At 47.0% G+C, this 12,156-nt stretch overlaps 1 protein-coding gene across 1 annotated transcript in view; it reads right to left on the bottom strand.

Annotated features, from left to right (window-relative positions):
• LOC142499000 (SLAM family member 9-like) overlaps positions 1-4,428 on the bottom strand; it is a 70,877-nt gene extending 66,449 nt beyond the window's left edge. The window contains exon 1 of the mRNA XM_075607737.1: positions 4,288-4,428. Coding sequence (XP_075463852.1) covers positions 4,288-4,333 — 46 coding nt within the window. The 5' untranslated portion in view covers positions 4,334-4,428. The remainder of the gene's footprint in view (positions 1-4,287) is intronic.
• Between the last annotated feature and the right edge of the window lie 7,728 nt (positions 4,429-12,156).

Here is a 12,156-nt window from a genome sequence, read left to right as displayed (position 1 = left end):
ATCAGGATCCAGGCGTCCGCTTGGGGATGATTCTGATGAGGAACTCTTCTGTGGTGCTTCTCTCTGTGCAATAACTCCACACTTGCACACGAGAGTGTCTTTAATCAGGATCATCTTTATTAGTACGGTGGGCCGGCTGCCCTCCACAATGGGGTGTATTCAGCCTCCCATGTTCACCGCACTTCCCTTTGAAAGGTATCTCTTCCCTTAATTGGTGGGATCCCTATCTCCCCTTTAGGGAGATAGTCCCTGTGCCAGGTCCCTGGTCACAGTCTTATAAGCTGTCTCCTCCCAAGCCTGCACTCAGACTTGCTCCTTGTCTCATAGCTCTTACATAACCTTCCAACAGCTTCTCTGTCTGCTCTGAGCTGCACACAGTCACAGCTCTGCATCAGACTACTGCAACAATGTTGCAGACCTCCATGTGCCTCTTACTGAACAGAGGCAGCACAGCAACAGGAACTCAACTAACTTTAGACAGTGCTGTGTTTTATATCGCCTAGGAACAGGCACATCTCTGATGTCACTAACCGTGGACACACAGCATGTTGTCACTTCCTATGGGACATATGACACCTCACCAGGGTGTGAGGGCAAACCTCCATGATAACTGCTGGCATGCCCATAACTTACCAGGCCTTACTGTCAGCAGGAGAGATGACTGCAGCCATTTTACAGCATGGTTACATATTATAAGATAAGATGTTATGTTTTGATGACAGTTTTCACATATTATATCTACCATATATTTTGGAAAGCTGTCTGTCCGTTTGCTCTGCATTTGGACACATCTTAAGGCAGGGGGGCGCAAACTTTTTTCCCTGCGCCCCCCTGCCGGCTGTCCCCTCACTCCCGCGCCCCCCCCAACCCCAACTTACCCTCGCACCGGCGTAATGACGTCACGTTGCCATAGCAACGTGACGTCACATGACCTCGCAGCGTCATTTTGACGCCGCGTTGCCATGGCGACGCCGGGAGGAAGCCGCCTTAGCCACGGGTAAGTATGGTTTACAGAGGCCCTGCAGCTCCCCCGGCACTTAATTTAAGTGCCTTCGGGAAGCGCGCGGGGCCTCTGTAAACCCCGCGCCCCCCGTCGGCAGTCTCGCGCCCCCCCTGGGGGTCGCGCCCCACAGATTGCGCACCGCTGTCTTAAGGTATCGTAACTACATCTTGCATGAGGCTTCCTGAGCTCAAAGAGCAGGTTTGTGTCTATATTTGGATACAATGCTATATATATATATATATATTAATTCTAGGAGATATTACAATGTTCTATATATAAAAACCAGTGTGTGTTGTACCTGTTAGGCTATATATTTGGCACATGACACACAGCCTGGTGGCAGATAAGACGAGTCAGATAGCTATAAAGTTTATACAGAAAGCATACAAAGAAAGATTGGAAGTTAGTTGACATATGAGTAGAAAGCAAGAATGGTGGAGAAGAGAGAAATGGAAGGAATTGGGGACATCATAAGGTATTAAAAGAAAGATGAGAGGGAGGAGGAGGGTGAGGTGGGGAAAGAAAAGCAGCTTAATCTATCTTCTATTTAAATGTAGGGGGAAGAAGGGGGGAGAGAGAGAGAAGGGGGGAGATGGGAGAGAGAAGGAGGGAGACCTCTCACCTCTTCCCCTTTTAGATTTGTATCAAATTACTCAGCACTTTATCTTAATACTAGCTGAAAGTACTCAGCTTTGCACGGGTTGCAGCCATCTAAATAACTCTCCCTCCTTCTCTCTCCCCTCTCCCCCCTTCTCTCTCCCCCCAATTTCTCTCCCCCCTTCTCTCTCTCCCCTTCCCCTCCTTCCCCATACATTGTGCTGCTGTTTGTATTTAGATACATACCTGTATGTGTAGCACCTGTCACACTATCACTACCTACTGTACATCCCAGACCAGTCATCTCTCTATACATTTACCATCATTTCCTCTTCACTGTTTTGGCTTAAAAAAATATATTACATTTTTAACATAAAATGTCATACTCCTTGATACTGATTATGATATAAAACTAATAAAACATATACTGATCAAATGTTATAGTGTTTATTGGGGATATTTAAAGCTTGATATTATTTGAGAAAAGCCTTGAATTTAATATTCCATATTAATGATCATGGGAATATTGTCTTGGTTTTTGGCTGGACTATAAAAGGTCTAATTAATATTGCCCCCCCCCCCCCCCCCCCCCAGGCAGAAAAACGTGTGCCTTTTTGTTGATGTTATTGCACCAGTTCTGCAGCTGGTAGATTTTCATTAATAACCCAGCATGTTTACCCTAAAGCACATACCAGGATATAGTATCAGGGATCCCCAACTCCAGTCCTCAACAACCCCCAACAGGTCAGGTATCAGGGCTGTCACCGCTTCAGCACAGGTGGCTCAATTAGTGGCTCAGTTATTTTGACTGAGACACCTGTGCTGAAGTCGGGATATCCTTAAAACCAGACCTGTTTGGGTTCTTGGGAACAACTCGTATAGATTAATGTACATGATCAGTGATGGTAACCTACCTCCTGCCAGTACTGTAGCAAAGATATAAGGCAAATGTTAAAGCAGCATTTTACGTTTTGCATCATTGTGTTATAATGTGTTAGTGTGTATGTTACGGGCATTAGGGGTGTGTGTTAGGGGCGTTAGGGTTGTGTGTTAGGGGTATGTGTTGGGGGCGTTAGGGGTCTGTATTAGGGGTGTGTGTTAGGGGTTACATTCTCCCTTCCGTCCAAAAATGAGCACGTTGCATCTCCAAATTGTACCATAAGCTCGTCCTTAAAGTATATCTTGCAAGGAAGAGTGTATTGTTACACGTAAAACAGGAACGTTTCTGGCCTGTAACTGTTACATACGCCTATAGTATATATTATCTTTAACGGTCCATGAAATGTCTGTAAATTAAATGTATAACCTCTGTTCATGTAAAACTGCAGACCAAGCAATATCCAACATGTGTGTTTTTTTAAATACATCAGTTCTGCTCTATGAGAAAATACTTGTAGCATTTTTTTTAAATAACTCTGAATTTTTTATGTATTATACTGTATGTATTTTTTATGTATTATAATGTAACAAGCCTTTTTTGTTTCTATAGCAACCACACCCCGTTTTGAGCCCTGCCCTCTCTCTAGCAGTACTATTCAAAGAAAATTATTTTTCTTAACCCCTTCACTGCCAGGGCAGAGAGAATTTGCCTTTTCACGTTCTCTTCAGAGTCACCACAACATTGTTATTCCCCCAAAGCAGGGTACGAGCGCCTTAAAATTAAAAAGCAATAAGCATGGCGTACTATGTCGCTAAAGCACTTTAGAGAGAGAAATGCCTTAGCCAGCCACTCCATATGCGGTTCCCCTTTAAAGCTGCAGACCAAACAATATCCTACATGTGTTTAGAAAAACAATCCGTTCTGTACTGTGAGAAAATATTTGTAGCGTTGCTTTTTTTTAAAAACAACTCTGAAACTGGCGCTTCTTTTTTTTTTTTCTTTTGGTATTATTTATGATCAGGCTAGATCACTGAGAAGTAGCAGCAGCCAACTCCATACAGGGACTGGTTTCTGGGTTTGGACTTCATACATTTACTTTATCACTGGGACTGGTTTGATACATCCATTTTACACTGTTGATTTATTATTGTCACATTGTATTATATACCTTTTCACTAATTAATTCTCACTTTCTACCTCACAACACATAAGTTATTTTTTATTGATACACACACCCGTCCTATACATTTCTTTATAGTACACTAGACCAAGCGCTGCTTATTTTCTGTGTTCTGATATTTTTAATGTATTAAAATGTAATTTTTGTTTCTATAGCAACCATTTACAAAGTCAATAATCCTCTGCAGCCATTTAGTGAACCCCGAGCCGAATCTGAGCCGATCGATCACAGGAGAACAGATCGATCAGCAACTTAGCTAATTACTTATCATTGTGAGGATTGCATTGATGCGTATATTAAAGGGGAAAAAACAAAATGCAGCTTGGACTGCTGCTTTAATATAACCATGTATTGTCACCATAACTGTGCCCAGGACATACGTGAAAATGAGAGGCAACTCTCAATGTATTACATCGTGGTAAAATATTTTATAAACAGATAAATAATACTGTGTAACCCATTATGTTCTGAAGCTGCTTCCTCTGCTGCTAGAGAAACATGCCGCTCAATTCATTTCGATGCGACTAATATCTATTCTTCCCCAGCGCAGGGAGGGGCGAGGCGCAGCATAATGATTAGTTCTAGGATTGAACATTAATACGTGTAAAATGCAGGTCAAACACTTACTTTTTTGATGGAAAAAGAATATTAGGCTCCAAAAGTAAAGAATCATCGTATGTTTTCAGCAATGAATCATCATGCAGCCTCTTCATTAGAGAACGGCTCAGCAAGTGACACCAGATCTATTCTCAAGAGGAAGCCCTGTGGTTGGGGGGCAGGACTTCCAAGCGTTACAAATGTATGTAACCCTGCTTCCCCCCCATCCCCTAGACTCTACGGTGGTGTCTAGGGTGCATGAGGGCAGATTACATGCGGTGTGGTGCATACCTGTGAGGAACAGGAGGGCCTGAGCTTCCCGCGATGTTATTGGGGAGCCAGGACCGGGCTTCTGGGGTGGTAGCCGCCATGATCTCTTAGTGGTGCAGCGCCTCCATCTTCTATACTCCCAGGAATATGGGACAGAACCTGTATAGAAGAACCCCTTGGGTCCCAGGGTAATAGCTTCCAACTCACACACAGTCTTTGGTAACAAAGGATAGTCTCTTTTATTAGCAGATCAGCAACTCCCCACGGTAGTGGCGTCCAATAGCCGCAACAACAACAGCCAAGCTGTACTTATTACTCCGCTCTCCTCCCACACAGATAATTCCTCCTCTCCTTCCCTCCAAGTCTCTCCTCCGACAGGATGGTCTGTGCTAGGGCTTCAATACCCCGTGGCCCACCCCCGAGGTTATCCTCGCGGTGGGGCTTGGATTCTCCCCATCACCCCTGGCAGTGGGGTGAGGGCATTGGTCCACCAAGTCTATACTTCTATCAGCTCTACTAAAGGAATCTGAATCTCTCCACTCCTCTCTCTCTGCTCCTGCACTCTGCGCAGGGGAGACCGCGGTCTCCTCCAACTCCTCGGACCGATCCACAGGATTCCTTGACTCATGGCATACTAACTGAACTGCATAACTAACCGGTAGTTCCAGACTCTCGGTATAACTCCAGCATAAAACTAGCTCTACTCCAGGAGTTGGCTGCTAAATATAGAGCTAGCCCCACCTCTCGTGATGTCAGCAGAACCTCCCCTCTTGCTCACACCTGCAGCAGAGTCCAGGCCTGCATCTACCACTGAGGACAGGGCAATGAAGGGGGAAAACCCATGATGATTACTGGTGCCTGATCTTAACAGGACTTACCACAGTAGAAGGAAGATAGGTATAGCCTGTGCTGTTTACAGGGGGCTACATGTAAAAAAATGTGCCCAAAATTAGCACTTAAAATTTTGCTTAATTTACGCTTACGTGCGCCTATATACGCACCTTCAATTTCTCCATTTGCGCCAGTTTCATCAGAACATGTTGAAGCACAGAAATTGAATGCATGCACTTGGCCCACAGGTGTTAATGGTGTGTCTTAAATATATATATACAGTGTTCGACAATTAATGATAACTACTCGCCCGTCGCGAGTGGATTTCGGCCGCTGGCGAGCCCTGCTGCAGCTCTAAGAATTCCCCTGCTCGTGCCAATTTTTTTTTTTTAAATAAATAATCCCCCTCCCTGATTGGTGTGATGCGAGGAAGAGGGCCGGCTGGCAGCTCTGGGTCAGCCCCAACCCCTCCTGCCCCCTATCCCCGCTTGCTGCTCGGGGCGGTAGGCTGGGGCGGTGCCGCAGCTGCTGCCCAGGCGCTTCCCCTCCATCCCCACGCTCTGGTAATGGGAGCGGGGAAGCAGACTGGCATCAGCCTGCACGCGAGGGGTCTGGGGGGTCCCGAGGCTGGCAGTTCTTCCGTCACCATGGCCGCAGCCTGCGCATGCGCATGCGGGGGGGGGGGGCGGGAGGTATTCTGGGGGGGGTCCCACGGCTGCTGCTGCCCAGGCGCTTCCCCTCTGTCCCACGCTCTGGTAATGGGAGCGGGGAAGCAGGCTGGCAGCAGCCTGCGCATGCGCACGCGAGGGGGCTGGGGGGGTTCCCGAGGCTGGCAGCTCTCCCGTCGCCATGGCTGCAGCCTGCGCACGCGAACGCGGGGGGCGGGAGGTATTCTGGGGGGGGTCCCGTGGCTGCTGCTGCTGCCCAGGCGCTTCCCCTCCGTCCGGGGAAGCAGGCTGGCAGCGCTGGCTGCAGCCTGCGCATGCGCACGCGAACACAGGGGCAGGGGGGGTCCCGAGGCTGGCAGCTCTCCCGTCGCCATGGCTGCACCATACGTGGGGGCACGTTGCTCCGGCCACGTTCCTCAGGGAGAGGTTTGTCTGTCCTCCCGCTTGGGTGCCCGACCCCCGCGCATTGCAGCTCGACCTCCAACCTGCTTGCCGGGTTGCCCGACCTCCCGCCTGCTTGCCGGGTTGCCCGACCCCCCCGATTGGCTGCCAATCCCCCCCCACCTGGCTGCCCGACCCTCAGCTGGCATGTGGAGGACAAGGCCTGCATGAACAGGTGGGCCACCTCCCTTCCAATCAATACTGTGTGTGTGTCTGTGTGTGTCTGTGTGTGTCTGTGTGTGTCTGTGTGTGTCTCTGTCTCTGTGTGTGTGTGTGTCTCTTTGTATGTGTATGTGTGTGCCGTTGTGTGTGTCTGTGTGTGTGTGTCTCTGTCTCTGTGTGTGTGTGTGTGTCTGTGTCTGTGTGTGTGTCTGTGTCTGTGTCTGTGTATGTATGTGTCTGTGTGTGTGTGTCTCTGTCTATGTGTGTGTCTGTGTGTGTGTGTCTCTGTCTATGTGTGTGTCTGTGTGTGTGTCTGTGTGTGTCTATATCTCTGTGTGTGTCTGTCTGTGTGTGTATGTGTGTGTGTGTGTGTGTGTATGTGTGTCTGTGTGTGAGTGTCTCTGTCTGTGTGAGTGTCTCTGTCTGTCTGTCGCCCTCTGTCTGTCTGTCGCCCTCTCTCTCTCGCCCTCTCTCTCTCGCCCTCTCTCTCTCGCCCTCTCTCTCTCTCGCCCTGTCACCCTCACCCTCTCTCTTACCCTGTCACCATCACCCTCTCTCTTACCCTGTCACCCTCACCCTCTCTCTTACCCTGTCACCCTCACCCTCTCTCTTACCCTGTCACCCTCATCCTGTCACTCTTACCCTGTCACCCTCACCTCTCTCTCTCACCCTCTCTCTCACCCTGTCGCCCTCTCTCTCTCACCCTGTCGCCCTCTCTCTCTCACCCTGTCGCCCTCTCTCTCTCACCCTGTCGCCCTCTCTCTCTCACCCTGTGGCCCTCTCTCTCACCCTGTCGCCCTCTCTCTCTCACCCTGCCGCCCTCTCTCTCTCACCCTGTCGCCCTCTCTCTCTCTCTCACCCTGTCGCCCTCTCTCTCTTACCCTATCACCCTCACCCTCTCTCTCACCCTGTCACCCTCATCCTCTCTTACCCTGTCACCCTCACCCTCTCTCTTACCCTGTCACCCTCACCCTCTCTCTTACCCTGTCACATTCACCCTCTCTCTTACCCTGTCACCCTCACCCTGTCACATTCACCCTCTCTCTTACCCTGTCACCCTCACCCTGTGTGTTTGAAGTCTTCACATGTAGGACGCACGTGTTGTGGGGGTTTGTATTACTGTTTAGCGCGGATATTTTCGATGCCACACAAATGTGAATAAATATGTTGGTGCGCACAGATGTCGCCAGACTTAGTGTCCGGAGCCACGGCTGGAAAAGCAAAAAGCCGCATCTGCGGAAACCGTAACTGTCGTGGTCGCTCTGTGGGGGGGGGGCATTCCTGCTTCTGTATCGAGAGCAGTGTTTTAATTGAGTTGAACACTGCTCTTGTATGTACTGTATATTCAATGTCTGCGCACTCCTTATAGTATTTAAGAGTTTACCCCGCTGGGCCGGGGCTCTTGCCTGTTGGCATAGATTTCATTACCCCTTCTATTTCTTCTATCGGCTGTGCTAGCGTTTTCGCTGCCCGCGTATCTATTTTTTCATATGTATCTGTTGCAGGTAGGAGGTGTTTTTTTCCTGGAGACCCTTACCCGACTGTGACAGAAATGTATATAAATTGTGCTAGCTAGGTGAGTTCTCCTGTGACAAAGTGTACTAAAAAACGGGCGGCAGAGACAGATCTAGTTAAGGGATGAATCGTATAGGAAGGTCAGATAAGGCGAACACGCAAGGTAGCATACAATGATCTCGAAGGGATAGCTGGATCTCCCACAACAGAGATGAAAACGCCAGATGGTGCGAAGTCCGAGATTCCTTTCTACCCCCATCTCCCCTTCTTTTCCTGATGTGTCTTTCCCTCCTGTTGTCTTTGTCCCGTGTGTTTATATGTGCGTAAGTTTTGTCACCCAAAGAAGGTGTGGCCGAATTACAGAACAGACTGAAGGTGTTATAATATGTATCACAATCGCTGTACCTTTGAAAAGTGAATAAAATATAAAGTTGGAAAAAAAAGGAATTTTTCACAGTCCCAATGTTCAACAAAGTATCTGGCCGCTCCGCCTTATCTTATCATGCACTTCACAAGTGGAACAGTCTACCGGAGACTTTCAAAACTAAAGCTCTCTAACATTTTGATGTGGTCTCTAACTGTTAAATACGCCTATAACTTATCTTATATCCATCTGTTCATGCAATGTCTTCATATATAATGTATAACCCTGTTCACTTAATATAATGCAATGTCTTTATATATAATGTATGACCTTGTTCACCTAATGTAACCGTGTATCTGTCATCGTAACTCTGTGCCCAGGGCATACAGTACTTGAAAACGACTGGTAACTCTCAATGTATTACTTCCTGGTAAAACATTTTATAAATCCTTATATAAGTTCTTCCGATAAAGACTTTTTCCTCTGTGTTTGGCACATATATTTGGCAAAGGTGTACAAGTTTTTTTTTTTTTTCAAATATTTTTATTAGGCAGTTATACGTCAAACAGATACATTAGTTTATCCTTCGCCTAATACAGAGTATTTTTTTTTTTAAGTGAAGATAAAGGAAATAGAGTAGCATAGAACACCGCCTCTTGAGGCGAGGTCTCTAGTCCACCTAATGGACCGAAAGAAGAGAGACAAGAAAAAGAGAAGAGAAAGGGGTTGGGGGGGGGGGGGAGCAACTGTGGGAGGGAGGGATAAGTATTGTATTGTATGTCTTTATTTATATAGCGCCATTAATGTACATAGCGCTTCACAGCAGTAATACATGTGGTAATCAAATAAATAACAGATAATATAAATAACAGATCATGGGAATAAGTGCTTTAGACATAAAAGTAACATTAAGGAAGAGGAGTCCCTGGTAGGTAGGGAGAACGTACAGAGACAGTAGGAGGGAGTTCTGGTAAGTGCGTCTGCAGGGGGCCAAGCTTTATGAATCATGTGTTCAGAATATTCACTGTGCTATTCAAATGCTTCTTTAAACAAGTGTGTCTTAAGGTGGGTCTTATAGGTGGATAGAGAGGGTGCTAGTCGGGTACTGAGGGGAAGGGCATTCCAGAGGTGTTGGTCAGTCAGTGAAAAAGATTTAAGGCGGGAGAGGGCTTTAGATACAAAGGGGGTAGAAAGAAGACATCCTTGAGCAGAACGCAAGAGTCGGGATGGTGCATAGCGAGAAATTAGGGCTGAGATGTAAGGAGGGGCAGAAGAGTGTAAAGCTTTAAAAGTGAGGAGAAGAATGGAGTGTGAGATGCGGGATTTGATTGGAAGCCAGGAGAGGGATTTCATGAGAGGAGACGCGGAGACAGATCTAGGAAAAGATTAGAGTGATTCTGGCAGCAGCATTTAGGATAGATTGTAGGGGAGACAGGTGAGAGGCAGGAAGGCCGGACAGCAGAAGGTTACAGTAATCAAGACGGGAGAGAATGAGGGCCTGAGTCAGAGTTTTAGCAGTCGAGCAACAGAGGAAAGGGCGTATCTTTGTTATATTGCGGAGGAAAAAGCGACAAGTTTTAGAAATGTTTTGAATGTGAGGGGCGAATGTGAGAGAGGAGTCGAGTGTGACCCCTAGGCAGCGTGCTTGGGCTACTGGGTGAATGATCGTAGTTCCAACAGTAATGTGGAAGGAGGTAGTAGGGCCAGGTTTGGGAGGAAGTATGAGGAGCTCTGTTTTAGCCATGTTGAGTTTAAGGCGGCGGCGGGCCATCCAGGATGATATAGCAGAGAGATATTCAGAAACTTTGGTTTGTACAGCAGGTGTAAGGTCGGGTGTTGAAAAGTATATTTGTTTATCGTCAGCATAGAGGTGATATTTAAACCCAAAAAATGTTATTAGGTCACCTAGAGAGAGTGTGTACAGAGAAAAGAGAAGAGGTCCCAGGACAGAGCCCTGGGGTACCCCACAGAGAGATCAATAGAGGAGGAGGAGGTGTTAGCAGAAGAGACACTGAAAGTACGATGGGAGAGGTAGGATGAGATCCAGGATAGAGCTTTGTTCCAAATACCAAGAGTATGGAGAATATGAAGGAGAAGAGGGTGGTCCACGGTGTCAGTGGGGGACGAACATCAATCCTCCCTCCCTCATTGCCAGGTGCTGAAATCCATCAATTAAAATACCCGAATCCCATACTTGTTCATTGAGGGAATCGTTTGCCCCTGATTATTGCGTTATCCATGGCTCCCAAATGTTATAGAACGCTGTTGTGGATCTTTTTAGGAAAGCCGTCAGTTTTTCCATGAGCATTACCTCATCGATCCTTTTTTTTAACATTTGCTTGGAAGGGGGAGATACCTTCTTCCAGGAGGCCGCAACTGCACACCTTGTCGCTGTAAGAATGAAGGAGATTCATTTCCTTACTGGTCGGTTAATTTCTTCCATTGGCCAGGCCAGCAGGTAGGTCAGTGGATATTTGGGTATTGTGAGGGCCGTAACCTCTTTTAATAGAGTTTGTACAGTGAGCCAATATTTCTGAATTTCTGGACATGTCCACCAAATGTGAGCCATGTCCCCCTTTTGTCCACAACCTCTCCAGCAAAGATCGGAGGCCAGAGGGAAGATTTGTTTTATTCTCACTGGGGTAAGATACCAGTGAAATAGTACTTTATAGATATTTTCTTTCGTTGTGGTACATATTGAAGTTCTTGAGGCAGATTCCCATATATCTTCCCAATCCTCTCTGTCTATGACTATATTCAGTTCCGCAGCCCATTTGCGCATGTACTGATGGGTCGGAGGGTCCGCCGATATCTAAATTCCGGCGTAGATTTTAGATATTAAACCTTTTTGATGAGTGGCCTTCTGGCACAACTTCTCGAAATCAGTGAGAGGGGGGAAAGTCAAATTTTGGGGATATTTTTTGTATAAAATGCCTAATTTGGAGATATTTGAACGTGTCAAATTCTGGGACTTCATATTTAGTTCGTAATTCCTGAAAGCTCAGAAACTTTCCATGGCTCAATAGTTCGGCGATGTTCAAGTTATTTTTAAGCTTGCCCTTTTTTGGTGTCTATCTTCTTTTATCTTATCTGTAATTTTTTGCTGATTTAGCGCACACCATTTTTCTTTACATTGGCTGAAGATCGCCTTGTTATGAGGCGAGCGCTCCAACTCCGTGTTGCCATGGCGATGTGTCGCCGAAGAGAAGGTAAGTGAAGTTGCAAAGGCCTCACGCGATTTCCTGGCATTTAATTTAAATGCCTTGGAAAGAGCGCAGGGCCTCTGCAACCCGCTGCGCCCTCCCTGGAAAATCTTGTACCTCACCTGGGGGGCTCGCCGCTGGAATATGTGATAGTGATCCTACCTCGTTACAGGTCCTCCAGCAAGAATCAGAGGCTTCGGGGTGGCAGGATTTTAGTCTGGCTGGTGTTATATACCATCTGACTAGTATCTTATATGTGTTTTCTTTTATTGTTGAACATGTCATGGTTTTTGTGTCCCTTTCCCATATGTCGACCCAATCTTCCCATGGGATCTCTGTTTGGAGGTCTGCTTCCCACTGCAACATATAATTATGTGGTGAGGGACCTTCAATGGGAACTAGATCGTTGTAGAGGGGGGATATCAATCCCTTAGAATGGGTTTTG

Source organism: Ascaphus truei, chromosome 7 (assembly GCF_040206685.1).
Source record: "Ascaphus truei isolate aAscTru1 chromosome 7, aAscTru1.hap1, whole genome shotgun sequence".
Lineage (NCBI taxonomy): Eukaryota > Metazoa > Chordata > Amphibia > Anura > Ascaphidae > Ascaphus > Ascaphus truei.
This window is presented reverse-complemented; position numbering and strand designations above follow the sequence as displayed.